This window comes from Scyliorhinus canicula, chromosome 17 (genome assembly GCF_902713615.1).
Source record: "Scyliorhinus canicula chromosome 17, sScyCan1.1, whole genome shotgun sequence".
Taxonomy (NCBI): domain Eukaryota; kingdom Metazoa; phylum Chordata; class Chondrichthyes; order Carcharhiniformes; family Scyliorhinidae; genus Scyliorhinus; species Scyliorhinus canicula.
Window position 1 is genome coordinate 128712124 of NC_052162.1, and position 16260 is coordinate 128728383.

General features: G+C 50.7%; 1 protein-coding gene across 3 annotated transcripts in view; it reads left to right on the forward strand.

Annotated features, from left to right (window-relative positions):
• Positions 1-681: 681 nt before the first annotated feature.
• Positions 682-16260, forward strand: part of LOC119952043 — a 78378-nt gene continuing 62799 nt past the window's right edge. For 2 of the 3 annotated variants that reach the window (XM_038775537.1, XM_038775539.1), the window contains exon 1: positions 683-820. In XM_038775537.1, coding sequence (XP_038631465.1) covers positions 786-820 — 35 coding nt within the window. In that variant the 5' untranslated portion in view covers positions 683-785. Of the gene's footprint in view, positions 821-16260 lie in introns of all 3 variants that reach the window. The other variant, XM_038775538.1, reaches the window with a different exon arrangement.

Here is a 16260-nt window from a genome sequence, read left to right on the forward strand (position 1 = left end):
CCCCCCATCATATCATCCCCATCATATCACCCCCATCATATCATCCCCCCCATCATATCATCCCCCCCCATATCATCCCCCCCCATATCATCCCCCCCACCATATCATTCCCCCCCCATATCATTCCCCCACTACACCCGCCAGTCATCCCCTTCCACCCCCGCCCCTTGTGTCTGCAGCAGGGAGAGCCAATCAGCACCGGTAGGGGCGGGGCTCACATTGATCGACATCGGAAGTGTCCAATGGAAGGAGGGGGCGGGGCTCAGGGCCGGGTCCTTCCGCCCATGCGCCCTCCGCCAGCCATGAACGGCAGGGAAGCCGCAGTTACGCTCTGATTGACGGGTGGTTGAGGCGGGGACAAACCAATCGGATCTGCCGGAGGAGGAGAGGGGGAGGGTGAGTCGGCCGGCTCGGTTGTTCAACACCGTTCGGTGGTTCAGTTTTTTTGTTCCGAGCAATGCCGCGCTCTCTCCGCTCCCCCCCCCCCCTCTAAAACAGTGTGTCGGCGGACCGTCGGGGCGGGTTATCCATGGCGGGCGGCCGTTGATCGACCGCCTGCCGTTTCCATGGAGACCGCGTTCAAAGGATGCGGGCGGCTGGCGCGCGCGTGCGTCATCTCCGTGGCGACGGCGCGTCATCTCCGTGGTGCCGGCGCGTGTTCCCCCCCTCCCCGCCTGTCAGTCAGCGTCCGCGGGAAGGGGCGGGGCGTGGAGTGAGAGGGGCGTTGTTGGTCTCGCCGGGAGACGCCGTTTCCATGGAGATCGGCTCCAGCCGGCGCACGGGAGATGGCGCGGAGGAAAGGGCTGGCATCCGCTCGCAGGTAGGGCTCACTCACCCAAAGGGTGCGCGGGGACCCTGGCTCCCCAGACCGGCAGGTGGGTGGGCGGGCGAACGCCGCCCCCAGCGGCCACCCAAGGCAATCGGTGCCCCGGCCAAAAGGGGAGCTTGGCACCCAAGGGTGCCCCGTTGCAGCCAAACCTGGATTTGGCACCCAAGGGTGCCCCACAGTGACCGAATATGCGAGTTGGCACCGAAGGGTGCCCCACAATGACAAAACGTGGAGCTGGCACCCAAGGGTGCCCTGCAGCAATCAAACATGCAATTGGTGCCCAAGGGTGCTCCTGCGGTACCCAACCACGGAACTGGACCCAAGGGTGCCCTGACAACAGCCAAATATGGAATTGGCAGCCAAGGGGCGCCCCATAGCACCCGAATGTCAGCTTGACACCTATGGACCCACCATGGCAACTAAACATGGACCGTGGCACACACTGAAATGAAATATGAGCTTGGCACCTTCAGGGCACAGCATGGCAGCCACGTGGAGCTTGGCATTCATGGGTGAGCTTGGCATGCAAGGGTTCCTCACAGCAATGTGGTGTCAGCTTGTCACCCTACACGAGGGTGCCCACAGCAATGAAAGGTGCACTTGTCACCGTTGTTTGCCTCACAAGACCTAAAGCTGATATCGGCACCCCAAAGGGGTCCCACAGAAACCAAATGCAGGTTTGGCACCCAAAGGTGCCTCCTCTAAAACTAAAGTTTGAGCTCAGCACCCCAGGGTGCCCCATGGACCAATGGTAGGTCTGAATCCACAGGATGCCCAACAGCAACCAAAGATTTGCATCACGGTGGCTCAGTGGTTAGCACTGCTGCCACATAACTTGGAGAGGACACCTTGTGATGTAATAAAAGGTCATGAAACTCAGGTTGGCAGAGGTTTGAGAAGGTGGTCCTCACCTGGCACTCAGTTGGTCAGCCTAGTGGGGTGCAGGAAGTGGTATTCGGAGGGATCTAGTTTGGGGCTCATTTTATCATCGACAACCTATTTATGAAGCAGCTTTCACCAAATGGAAGCTCCCAAGGTGCTTCAACTGCACATTCCAAACCCGTGTCCTCCACCACCTAGAAGGACAAGGGTCTGCAGACAATTGGGAAACAAACACCACTTGCAAGTTCTCCCACACACCATGCTGACTTATAACAATAATAATAATCTTTATTGTCACAAGTAGGCTTACATTAACACCGCAATGAAGTTACTGTGAAAATCCCCTAGTTGCCACATTCCGGCGCCTGTTCGGGTACACAGAGGGAGAATTCAGAGTGTCCAAATTACCCAACAGCACGTCTTTCGGGGCTTGTGGGAGAAAACCGGAGCACCCGGCGGAAACCATGGCAGACACGAGGATAACGTGTAGACTCTGCACAGGCAGTGACCCAAGCCGGGAATCGAACCTGGGACCCTGGCCCTGTGAAGCCATAGTGCTAACTACTATGCTATTGTGCAGTCTATAAGTCTATTGGCCGTTCCTTCACTGTCACTGCATCAAAATAGAAACATAAGAGTAGGCCATTCGACCCTGATCCGCCATTCAACATGACCAGGGTTGATCCTCTAGCTCTACGTCACACTCCCTCTCTTCCCCCCCCCCCCCCCCCCCCCCCCATACCACTTAATGCCTTTTGAATCTAGAAATCAATCCATTTCCTTCTTTAATATATTCAGTGACTGACCCCCGTGGCCTTTCTATGGTAGAGAATTCCACAGGCTCACCACACTCCGAGTGAAGAGCTTTTCCTCATTTCGGTCCTAAATAGCCGACCCTGTATCCTGAGAGAGTGACCTCTTGTTCTACACCCACTCCAGCCAGAGGAAGGAACATCCCGGCATCCAGTCTGGCCGGCCCTGTCAGAATTTTAGAGAGCAGCCTCATTCTTCTGCACCCCAGCGAACACAAGGCCCAGTCGACCCAATCTCTCCTCGTACAACAATCCTGCCGTCCCAGGACTCTGCCTGGTGAACCTTCGCTGACACCCTCTGTGGCAAAAATATATTTTCTTAGATAGAGAGACCAAAACTGCATACAGTACTCTGGGTGTGGTCTTGCCAAGGCCCCGTGCAGGCTGCAGTAAGACATCCTTCCTCCTGTAGTCAAGTCCCCTTGTAATGAAGGTCAACACACCATTTGCCTCCTCAACCTCTTGCTGAACCTGCGTGCTCACTTTCAGTGTATAAGGACACCCAGAGGGGCGGCATGGTGGCGCAGTGGTTAGCATTGCTGCCTCACCGCGCCGAGGTCCCAGGTTCGATCCCAGCTCTGGGTCACTGTCCATGTGGAGTTTGCACATTCTCCCCGTGTTTGCGTGGGTTTCGCCCCCACAACCCAAAGATGTGCAGGCTTGGTGGATTGGCCACGCTAAATTGCCCCGGTAGCGGTTGTAGAGTGTTTACAAATATCTGGGAACACATATAGACCAGAAGCTAAGTTCCGACCGTGTCTTTAAGTCACGTCTGCTTTTAATTAATTAATAATAATAATAATAATCTTTATTGTCACAAGTAGGCTGACATTAACACTGCGATGAAATTACTGTGAAAATCCCCTAGTCACCACATTCAGGCGCCTGTTCAGATACACTGAGGGACAATTCAGAATGTCCAATTCACCTAACAGCACGTCTTTCGGGACTTGTGGGAGGAAACTGGAGCACCCGGAGGAAACCCACGCAGACAGAAAGCCGAAAGGGTTTTGGAGCGAGACAAGGGCTTGAATTCTCCGGCCATAGGGATTCTCTTTTACTGCTGGCAGCGCAACCCTCTGCTGGCATCGTCAGGTGGCTTCAATGGGAAATCCCAATGGCAAGCGGCGGGAAGAGCGAGAATGTGGCTTGCAGCAGAGAAACACTCGGCTGGCTGAGGGACTGGAGAACCCTGTTTCCGAGAAGGTATACAAGACTCAGGTGGAGAGTATTTTAACAGTCAACATGACATGTACACTGCAGGTAAACTGATTGCTGGACAGCAGACACAGCTCGATCATTTATTTAACAACGCGGTTCAGAGGAAAGCTCAGGCCATCATCGGCGATCCCTCTCACTCTTTATCGTCAATTTGAAAGAGCCCATTTGGGCCGTCACTTTAGAATGTGGATCGCCAGGAAAAACCTGTTCAAGAGGCCTTTTGTTCCCAGTGCCATGAGCTTACTAAATAACATAATGTAAATTTGACCTGCTGTTTTTATTTATTTTAACTGCAGGCAGTACTTTAATAGCAGAGTATATAATGTGTTATGCTTGTATGGTTGGGGATGTATATTACATATGCACAAACCTATTAATGTAGCTACACATGAAATAACTTTTTAACTTATGATTATATGTTATACTGGAGGAAGCCAAAGACTAATTCCCACTTTTGTGTGGACAATAAAGCTCTTTTCTAGTCTATTCACTGTCGCTGGACCTCCCTCCCTGACAGTACTGTGGGTGTTACCCACACCACACAGGGACCGCAGCCGGTTCAAGAAGGCGGCTCACCCACCACCTTCTCAAAGGGAACATTCTTGTTTTATCCGTTGAAGGGATGTGGGCTTCGCTGGCATGCATTCATTGCTCCTCCCGAGGCGAGGGTATAAAAAAACCTAGTCTCAGTGAGGGGGAATGAGCCAGAACCATGGTAGAGTTTGATATTGAGTTTGAGGACTCGAGTTTGGAACCTAGGTGAGGCTGACCTCAAAGGAATGAGGCGAAGGCTGAGCACTTTAAACCCATCCGGGCTGTGAGACAAAGAGAGGGGCAAGTGGGAGCGATTGAAAGAAAAAAAAATCACTTCACAAGAACAACAATTAACCCAAAAAGGAATGGATCCTCTTTCACAGTCCGGCAGCCTGCACAAACTCATTCCACACTGTTTTTAACCGACTGATACATCCCTGGGAATAGGAATACTGGACTCCATTCATCCTCACGTCATCCCTTCCACCCCCAGTTCCATAATATCCCCCAATCCCTCAGCCCCATATCGCTTGTTAATCAGAAATCTGGCCTTGATTATATTAATTGACCCACAGCCTCTCGGGGACGGGGAGCGGTTGTGGATTCCACAGACTGACCACCCTGCGAGAGAAGAAATTGAATAGAATAGAATTCCTCGTGTCTGCGTGGGTCTCACCCCCACAACCCAAAACGATGTGCAGGGTAAGTGAATTGGCCACGTTTAATTGCCCCTTAATTGGAAAAAAAAAGAATTGGGTACTCTGAATTTATAAAAAAAAGAATAGAATTCCTACAGAGCTAAAGGAGTACTTTCAGCCCATCGAGTCTGCACCGACACTCTGAAAATCACCTAGACCCACTCCCCCTCCTTATCCCTGTAACCTCATAACCCCACCTAACCTGCACATCCCTGGACCCTAAGGACAATTGTGTTATGGCCAATCCACCTAACCTGCACATCTTTGGGCTGTGGGAGGAAACCGGAGCACCTGGAAGAAACCCACGCAGACACGGGGAGAATGTGCAGACTCTGCACAGGCCCAAGGCCGAAATTGATTCCGGGTCCCGGGCTCTGTGAGGCAGCGGTGCTAATCACTGTGCCGCCTCATCCCCGTCTTAAACGGCAGATGCAATGTAACGTGCTTGATGGGAACGTCCTCAAAGAAAACGTTGACACCATGCCACACGATGAGATAAGAGTTGGAGCATGACTATAGGCCACTCTGCCCATTGGATCCACTCCGCTTACCCAATAAGATCACGGCTGATCTGATTGCAATCCCAACCCCTCATGACCTTTCAAACTGCTGTTGTTGCTGGGTTATAATGGTGGGGAAGTAAGATAAATGCCGTGGTCACAGAAACCCGACAGTGCAGAAGGAGGCCCAACGATCTGCACCGACCCTCTGAAAGATCATCCTTGCTAGGCCCACTCCCCCACTCTATACCTGTAATCCCACCAAACCATTTGGACACTAAGGCGCAATTTAACCTGTCCAATCCACCTAACCGACACATCTTTGGAGGAAACCAGAGCACCTGGAGGAAACCCACGCAGATACGGGGAGAAAGTGCAAACTTCACACAATTCCAAGTCTGGAATTGACCCTGGCCCCGGCGCTGTGAGGCAGCAATGCTCACCACCGTGCCACCCGTATAACATTGCGTCCATACGGTCAGGGGAAGAGGTGTAGTAGGGGAAGAGGTGTAGTGGGGAGATTCCAGGGCTCAGGATCCCAGGCAGCAGGAGGCCCGGCTGCCAATGGCGGAGCCTGTAAGCTGTGGTTGGAGCAAGGGGGGTTGATGATACTCGAGAGGCTGGAATCTGAGGAGCACTGAGATCTTGGAGGGTCGTCGTGGGAGGGCACTGGAGTTGTAGCAGTGAGGAAAAGGTTTGAAGGCAAGGATGAGAATTTCAAAATCAGGGCCGCTGTCCAGGAGCTGGTGTGGGTCAGCAACACGAGGGGGATGGTTATGGTCGAAAGGGGCTTGTTGGAAGCTTGGATACAGGCTGCAGGGTTTTGTACGGGCTTGAGCTTACAGAGGGTCGAAGATCCGAGGTAGGCCAGGAAAACCATCAGAGTGTTCGAGTCAACAGATGAAGAGCTGAGGCAGTACATAGCTAAAGGAAATGACGTACACAAATGCCAAGAAGAGGGCGGCATGGTGGCGGAGTGGTTATCACTGCTGCCTCACGGCGCCAAGGACCCGGGTTCAATCCCGGCTCTGGGTCACTGTCTGTGTGGAGTTTGCACATTCTCACCGTGTCTGCGTGGGCCTCACCCCCACAACCCAAAGTTGTGCAGAGTAGGTGGATTGGCCACGTTAAATTGCCCCTTAATTGGAAAAAAAACCTCTAAATTAAAAAAAACAAATGCCAAGAAGAATGTTACTCCAGTAGGCTAGGAGAAATATAAAAGAAGAAACGGGTACACCAAGGAGCGATGTAAGAAAAAGGACATATAGCTCCTCAAGCCTGCCCTGCTATTCAATATGGTTGTAGCTGAGCTTGCACAGTATCGCTGGAACGAGAGATGGGTTGCCTCAGCTGTTTGTCTGGCACTTATCAGGACAAACGCAAGAACGCCCCTTTCAAATTCGTGCAACAATCATACTGCTGGAGAAAAGGGCGCCGATTGATTGGCAAGTTGTGGGCAATTGGTGGTGACAATGGTTGGGTGGCACAGCTGGTCAGCACTGCTGCCTCCCAAGCAGGGACCCAGGTTCCATTCCAGCCTTGGGTGACTGTGTGAAATCTTCATATTCTCCCAGTGTCTGTGTAATGTTCATCCGGGTGCTCCGGTTTCCTCCCACAGTCCAAAGATGTGCAGGTTAGGTGGATTTGTAGCCATCTGAGATGGCCACCTGCAAAGAATGATGGGAATTATGGCCAGGTTTGGGACACAGACAAGCTGCAGTTTGTATCTTTGCAAACGGCAGCCCAGAAGTATGCAGGAATTCACACCTGCAAATGGGCCATTCAAGGCGATTAAAATAACAATGGGACCATCAGGTCCATCGTATCATCTTCCAGACTAGGCGGCACCGAGGTCCCCCTCGGAGCCCTCCCAGGATTGGCCACTGATACCCACCCCAAAAGTGATGTGGCAGCCCCTGATTGGATGTGACCTATCAGAGGGTGGAGCTCTGAGGAATTGATTGACAGTGACCCAGAAGCTGCCCACAAAAGGGGTGGGGAAAACTCAAGCCAGTTAAAAGACAATGCAACCATGATTTCTGTCTGTTTTGGACCCGGCCTATGCCAACCCAAGTGCAGCATAACAACCAGACAGACAAGTTCAAGACCAACAATCGCTACCAGATGGATGAGCCCAGCAGAAATAGTGCCACTGCTTCCACCCAGCCATGCAAGATCTGGACAACGGCCTTGTTCATCTGCATAGAGCCGGTTTGACCCCCACAACCCAAAGTGCAAGGTAGGTGGATTGGCCACGCTAAATTGCCCCTTAATTGGAAAAAATTAATTGGACACTCTAAAATTAAAAAAAAAAAGAAAGGTGCAACACTTGAGTATATTCCTCTTCTTTGCAAAGAATGCACCCCAGTACATGAATGTACATCACTTTGAGCAAGTATATATGAGCCACGATCTGAGCTCGACTGATTATCTTAAAACGTACCTATTAACACACCCAAGATTGCTCAGCAAGTGCTGCCCAGTCACTGAATCACATCAAACACTAGACGTACTCAGTACTCTACCTATCGCAAACAGCCTAAGGAACATTCTGTGTGATTCGATCAGCCAATCGCTGGGGCACACGGCAGTATTATACAGTGTCAGGGCAGCAATCCGCCTGAGGCTTCCCCCACACACATTTCCTCAAGGGCGGGACTGGTGCAGAATGGCAGCCTGGGTGAATGGATGAAGCTGCGTCTGATTTCAGTAATCAAGGCCCCTCGTAGGGGTATTTTTCCAGTGATAGCAGCACTGTTGCCCCCCCCCCCCCCCAGCCCCAAAATTAGGGCAGGTGGCTACCTCCATTGAGGTCCCCTCCCAACTGCTGTTCAATAGATTGTCAGTACTGGCCTTCCACCCCTCAGTCATCAAGTGGTTTTGTTATATTCTTGGGGCACATCCACTGCCAACCTACCTCAGCTGTACCCACCCACCTCTCTCTCTCTCTTTCTCAGCACCTTAGCACCTTCAAGCGAAGGGCGAATACAGAGGCAGAAATTAGGATGGCCACCTCTGGGAATATGATAATGCCCCGTGGGCTCCTGGCAAGTGCAGTCTCCGGACTCCCCCCCCCCCCCCCCCCCCCCCCCCGACGCATTCGCCGGTGCAAATAACTGGAAACCCTGTCAACAGTGACGGGGCCATACAATCCCACCACCGGCCAATGGCAGGCCATTGCGGAACACATAGCAAGGGGAGTGGGAAAATTCCACCCTCCCTGTGTAAACGGTGCTCCCAAACTCATTTAAATCGAACACCGAAGACTGCAGAGGCTGGGTATGTTCAAGGCCGAGACAGGCAGATTTTTAATCAGTGAGGGAATCGAGGGTCTATGGGGAAAAGGCGGGGAAATGGAGTTGGGGATTAGCACATCAGAGCGGTCACAATCTCATTGAATGGGTGGGGCAGACTCGATGGGCCAAATGGGACTACTTCTGTTCCCACTTCTTGAGATCAAGAAATACTGCAGATGCTGGAAATCTGAAATAACGACAGAAGGTTCTGGGAAAACCCAGCAGGCCTGGCAGCATTTGTGGCAATAAAAACTCGAGTCAATGTGGAAGAGTCCTACTGGGCTCAAAACCTGGGGCTGGATTCCCTGCTACCCTCGTCCCGTGTTTCCCAGCGGCATGCCGTCCACTGGCGGTGGGATTCTCTCTTCCCACCGCTTGTCAATGGAATTTCCCATTGAAGCCGCTGGGAAACCTGCAAACTTGTGGGAGGGGTGCACTGCCGGCGGGAACAGAATCCCCAACGATTGGATAATTCTGGCCCTGAGCTCCCCTTCTCTCCCCACAGATGCCGCCCAACCTGTTGAGCCTTTCCCAGCACTTTCTCTTTTCAACACCCAAAGGTGTTGACTTTTTTTCCCCCAAACTCACCTAGCACTGCCACGAGCCATAAACAACTCGGCCTCTCAAAAAGGTACCTGTATGCAGCCACACGCCGCCTTCCTGGGCTACCTCCTGAATTAAAACTGCTTTGGGTTCCCCCCCCTAGTGGTATGGGTGACTGAACTGGGAAACCACAAACCTAAGAGTAATGCTCTGGGGTCCCAGGTTCGAATCCCACCGTGGCAGATGTTTAAATTTGAACTACTGAAATTAAAAATGTTCAGCCGGTCCAAGCCCCGTCTGTAACAAAGTGATGAGGGTGAGCGTCAGGCTGTGGGCCACACCCCTGGTGGGGGTGGGGGGAGAGACAGCCCAGAGGAAACCTGGTCATATGGGGGCAGCCCAGAGGAAACCTGGTCATATGGGGGCAGCCCAGGGGAAACCTGGGACTGGATTCTCCGATTGTGAAGCATGTCCCCATGCCGGCGTGGGAACGGGGGTGCTTTAGAAAAAATGGCACCCGGCTCTAGCTGCCGATACAGCCCGGAGAATTGCCGGGTCCGTGGTCGTGCCTGCGCACGATGGCGACCTGCAGCGGCCGCGCCATCCTACCCGGCGGAGGCCGCTCGTGGACCAGGCCCGAGAAATAGTGCCCTCCCCTTTGGCTGGCTCATGTGCCCCGGACCACTCCCCCCCCCCCCCCCCCCCCCCCACAATGCCCCCAACCCCTGTTAAAGCACCCCCCGAGTTCCCGATGGATGAGACCACATGGGACCGACGCCGGCGGGAATTCAGCCGGTCGGGGGCGGAGCATCGGGGGATGGGGCCTGAGGCCGTCGATACGTTGCTTTGGAGGGGGCGGAGCATCACAAAAGCGCACCGTCCCCGATTCAGTCAGGCACTTTGATTCTCTGACCGATCACTGAACGTGATTTCGGCATCGGCAACCAGACAATCCAGCCCCTGGTCACATGATCACCATGTATCCTTTCATCTCTGTTCAGCCTGTCAGGGGTTGATCCTATTGATCAATACAGGTGCCTACATTGACAGATTAAAGCTCCCCACCAAGCGGGTTTATGATTCCCCCAGAACACTTGCCCTGATCACACACTGGGACAGGGCTCGGGGGAGAACCCTCGGAGACTCTGACCGTGAGAAAGAACAGGAAGGGCAGGCAAGGGCTGTTGATATACCAGACACTGACGTTCATAGGGCTTTCGATTAGATTTGTTATGAATCCCGCCAATGTTAAATTTTTGGGTATCTCGAACACCGGTTGCGACCGGTGTATATTTTAATTTGATATGATGTGAGGAAAGATATGCAATCCAAGGGAAAGGACCAGACTTGCTGTAATTTATCATGAAAGAATATTTATTAATTTAAAAAGAAACACCCCATTCCCATCTGTGTATCTTCCCAAAACTACATTCCCAGGCAGTGTAACTCTGTGAGTTCAAACCAGCCAGGAGTTACCACCCGCATGTTATCTTTAGGTTTGAGAGAGTCTTTTGACTGGCAGGTGCAGTTGTCCTCTGAGGTATTCAAAACCCAACAGTTTTTAGATTGGAGTACTGTGCTTCTTTTTTCTCAAGAGTTCCACTTTCCAGCTGTCGCCCTCTCTTCCTCATCTCCTGCTGTACCCCGTTAACCCTGCCGTGGGATATACTGCTTTTTCCCCTTTGTGTTATTCCATTTAAATAACCCCTTGGCCAAGACTTTTTCCATATGGGCGTAGATTGTACTCTTATCTCTCCGCTTTGAACTCAGCTCTTCTACAGTTCCAACACTGATTTCTATGCACCGACTCGATGGGCTGGAGGGCCTACTTCGTGGCGGAAGAGATGGTGTGAAAGGGAAGATTTCAGATTCCTGGGGCATTGGGACCTGTTCTAAGGGGGATGGGACCAGTACAAACTGGACGGGTTAGACCTGGGCTGGATCGGGACTGATTTCCTTGGGATACTTGCTAGAGCGGTTGGGGAGGGTTTAAACTAATATGGCAGGGGGGTGGGAACCTATGTAAGGAGTCAGAGCAGGGAGAATCAAGAACAGAGAAAAACACAGCAAGGAGAATAAGAAAATTGATAAGCTGAGAAAACAAGGGCCTGTATCAGATAATGACACTGTAAAAAAAATAGTAGGGACAGGACAAAAAACGTTAAAAGGACTAGCCTTAAGGTTTTGCACTGAACACGCGGAGCATTCGAAATAAAATGCATGAATTAGTTGCGCAGGTAGATTTAAAGGGATATGATATAATTGGGATTACAGAGACGTGGCTCCAAGGACACCAAAGATGGGAACTAAACAATGAGGACTATTCAACTTTTAGATGGTCAGGCAAAAAGGAAAAGGAGGTGGAGCTGAATTGTTGATTAAAGAAGATATTGATACAATATTGAGGAAAGATATTAGCACAGATGATGTGGAATCTGAGCCAAGTTAAGAAAGACCAAGGGGAAGGGCAGCACGGTGGCCTAGTGGTTAGCACAACCGCCTCACGGCGCTGAGGTCCCAGGTTCGATCCCGGCTCTGGGTCTCTGTCCGTGTGGAGTTTGCACGTTCTCCCCGTGTCTGTGTGGGTTTCGCCCCCACAACCCAAAAATGTGCAGAGTAGGTGGATTGGCCACGCTAAATTGCCCCTTAAAAAAAAAAAAGAAAGACCAAGGGGAAAAAACATTTGTGGGCGTGGTATAGGGACCACCAAACTGCAGTGGTAATATTGAGAATAGCATTAGATAAATCAGAGATGTATGTGATAAAGGAACCCCTGTGATTGCGGATGACTTTAATCTGCATAGAGATTGGGTGAGTCAAATTAGTCACAGAACAATAGAGGAGGAATTTCTGGAGTGCACACAGGATGGTTTTCTGGACCAATATGTTGAGGAACCAACAAGGGAACAGGCCATCTTGGACTGGATGTTGTGCAATGAGAAGGGATTAGTTGGCAATCTAGTTGTGAGAGAACCCTTGGGGAGGAGTGACCATAATATGGTAGAATTCTTTATTAAGAAGATTAGTGAGGTAGCTGATTCTGAGACCGGTGTCCTGGATCTCAATAAAGGTAACTATGATAGTATGGGACATGAAATGGCACTGACCAGGCCAAGCGGAATATTTGGGGCTGGAACATCCCTACCCGATAATCTGAACAAGTTCTATGCCCGCTTTGAAAAGTCAGCTAATGCATCAGTGCCACCCGCCCCAGCAGCCCTGGACACACCCATACCCACTATTACAGCTGGTGAGTGTATTCGCAGATATCTTCAACACCTCACTCCGCCGCTCTGAGGTCCCCACCTCCTACAAGAAGACCACCATAATACCAGTACCAAAGAAGAACAAGGTAGCCTGTCTCCACGACGACCGACTGGTGGCCCTGACGTCTGTTATCATAAATGCTTTGAGTGGCTAGTCATGAGACGGATCACTGCCAGCCTCCCAGACGGTCTCGATCCACTGCGGTTTGCCAGTCACCGCAATCGCTCCACGGAGGATGCTATCTGCCTGGCTCTACAATCAACACTTGAACACCTCGACAACAAGGACACCTATGTAAGACTGCTGTTCATAGACTGCAGCTCCGTCTTCAACACCATTATCCCAACAAGACTAATAACCAAACTCTGCAATCTTGGACTGACCCCTCCCTGTGCAGCTGGATCCTTGACTTCCTCACCAACAGACAGCAATCTGTCAGGATAGACAACAGCACCTCCTCCACAATAGTCCTCAACACCGGGGCCCATAAGGATGTGTGCTCAGTCCTCCACTGTACCTCCCTATACACACACGACTGTGCGGCAAGATTTAACTCCAACTCAATCTATAAGTTTGCGGATGATACGACTGTGGTGGGCCATATCTCAAACAATGACGAATCAAACTACAGGAGGGAGATAAATCACTTGGTTGCATGGTGTACCGAAAACGACCTCTCTCCAAATGTTGGAAAGACCAAGAAACTGATCATCGACTTCAGGAAGCGTAGCACGACACATACTCCAGTCTGCATCAATGGCTCCGAAGTGGAGATGGTCGATAGCTTTAAGTTCCTGGGGGTTACCATCACCAACAGTCTGCCCTGGTCCACTCACATTGATGCAACAGTCAAGAAAGCCCAACAATGTCTCTACTTCCTACGGAAGCTAAAGAAATTTGGCATGTCTGCATCGACTCTCACAAACTTCTACAGATGTGTGATAGAGAGCATCCTATCCGGCTGCATCACAGCCTGGTATGGCAGCTGCTCGGTCCAAGATCGCAAGAAACTGCAAAGTGTGATCAACTCAGCCCAATGCATCACACAAACTTGCCACCCCCACATTGATTCTGTCTACACCTCCCGCAGCCTCAGAAAGGCAGACAGCATTATCAGAGACCCCCCTCCCACCCAGCATTGCCTTCTTCCAGACCCTTCCATCAGGCAGAAGGTACAGAAGTCTGAAGACCTGCACATCCAGACATAGGAACAGCTTCTTCCTCACAGCTACAAGACTCCTCAACGACTCCCCCTCGGACTGATCTGTTCCCTGTAAGAACACTATTCACAACGCCCTGTGCTGCTCTTGCTCATGTATTTGCTTTGTTTGGCCCCTTGTTCTGCACTGTAACCAATCACTGTTGAATGTACCATTTGTCAATGTTGTTGATTATTCTTGTGTCTACTATGTACGTACTGTGTACGTTCCCTTGGCTGCAGAAAAAATACTTTTCACTGTACTTCGGTACATGTGACAATAAATCAAATCAAATCAAATGGATTGGGAAACATTACTGAAAGGAAGGACTGTGGACAGGCAATGGCAGACATTCAAGGAATGAATAGGGCTGAAATCCAAAAGTTGCTTATTCCTATTTGGTGCAAAAGTAGAAAGGGAACTGTTGCCAAACCATTGCTTACAAGGGAATTCAGGGATAGTATTAGATTCAAAGAAAAGGCATACAAATTAGCAAGAAAAAGCAGTAGACTTGAGTGTAATGTTCCCTGTATGCATGGGTGGCGAGGACTTTGTAGTTGAAGTAATCAGAGAACATACGGTTTTGTAAATGAACAAAACTGTTTATTAATTAACTAAAATACTAAAGGGGTTCTCTGATGTCTACTAAGATTACAGTTGGTTATGACGGCTAAATACAAACAACTATGATTAACTATTAATTACTGTTGACTTAGGAGCTGCTCAATACGTGACTTCACTCTGTGCCTGATGTCCAGGTTCTGTGCCTGATGTCCAGGTTCTGTGTTTCACCATGTGGGTGTCTTCCAGTGACATTCTCCTGTTGTCACGCCACCTGTGGTCGGATGGTAGAATACATCCTGTCTCACCATGTGGGTGTCTTCCAGTGACATTCTCCTGTTGTGACGCCACCTGTGGTCGGATGGTAGAATACACCCTGTCTCACCATGTGGGTGTCTTCCAGTGACATTCTTCTGTCGCCATTCCACCTGTGGTCGGATGGTAGAATACACCCTGTCTCACCATGTGGGTGTCTCCCAGTGACATTCTCCTGTCGCCATGCCACCTGTGGTCGGATGCTAGAATACTAATCTATACATACAGGCACTAATGTTTACATAAGGTTTGGTTATATTATATACATAGATGATAGTTCGCATATCATCACACTGAGGATTGGGAACAGTTTAAAATTTAGCAAAGGCAGACCAAGGGATTGAATAATAAGGGGAAAATACAATATGAAAATACGCTAGCGGGGAACATAAAAACTGACTGTAAAATCTCTAGGTATGTAAAAAGTAAACGTTTGATAAAAACTAATGTAGGCCCTTTACAGTCAGAAACGGGAATTCAAAGGAAATGGTTGAGGAACTAAATTGGTACTTTGCTTCTGTGTTCACAAAGAAAGACATGAATAATGTATCGGAAGCTCTGAGAAATACAAGTTTCAGTGAGGAGCTGAAGGAAATTAGTATTAGTAAACGTAGAAAATAGGTGCAGGAGTAGGCCATTCGTCCCTTCGAGCCTGAACAACCATTCCATATGATCAAGGCTGATCATGCAAATTCAGTATCCCACTCCTGCTTTCTCTCCGCACCCCTTGATCTCTTTCCACAAGGACCACATCCAGTTCCCTCTTGAATATTGATGAACCATCAATTGGATGCGAGACACGATGAAGATCCAAACTGTGGCTTTAATCAGCTAGTTATTAGCCCGGTGGTCGACTACAGAGAAAGGCCGACCGCCGGGAAACCTGGGTACTTATACCCCGCCTTCTACTTGCCTCTCGACCAATTGGTGAGCAGTCACATGACTAGTCCCAGCCAATCAGACGAGAGGCACATGACCAGCCAGAGCCAATGGGAAACCAATGCTCTGCACCAATGGCGGTGCTCCCACTCATATCACCACATTCACCCCTTGTGGAGAAAGAAGGCGGGGGGTGCGAGGGGAAGAGAGGGGGGGGTCCGATGACTGGTGGTATGAGTAGAGATAATCTAGAAGATATGGGCTGCCCACTGGCTCGTGGCAAAATAAACAATACTACATACTACATTAGGATGCAAAAAAAATTACAATAGAGTCCAATAAAGTCCCATGGTTGCATCAGATGGACACGATCAGCCTGTCGGGTGCCCGTGGTGTTCTGGTGGACCGTCGCAGTGCAGTCGGTGACGGCGGGCCGATGGTCGTCCTTGCCTCCGGGAGCGTCGGTCATAGATGTGTCTCCGTACCCCGGGCGGAGACGCTGTAATCGGGGGAGAGGGGGTATATGCGCTGGGTCGTGGGGGCGCGGGAGCGCTGGGGGGAATTGGGGTTGGGGGGGGAGGTGTTGATGTAGGGGGAGAAGGCCGCACGCCGGCGGGCGCCAGGACCCGAAGCGAGACCATATCCTGCCGACCGTCGGGATACTCCATGTACGCATACTGAGGGTTGGCGTGGAGTAACTGGACTCGCTCAACCAACGGGTCGG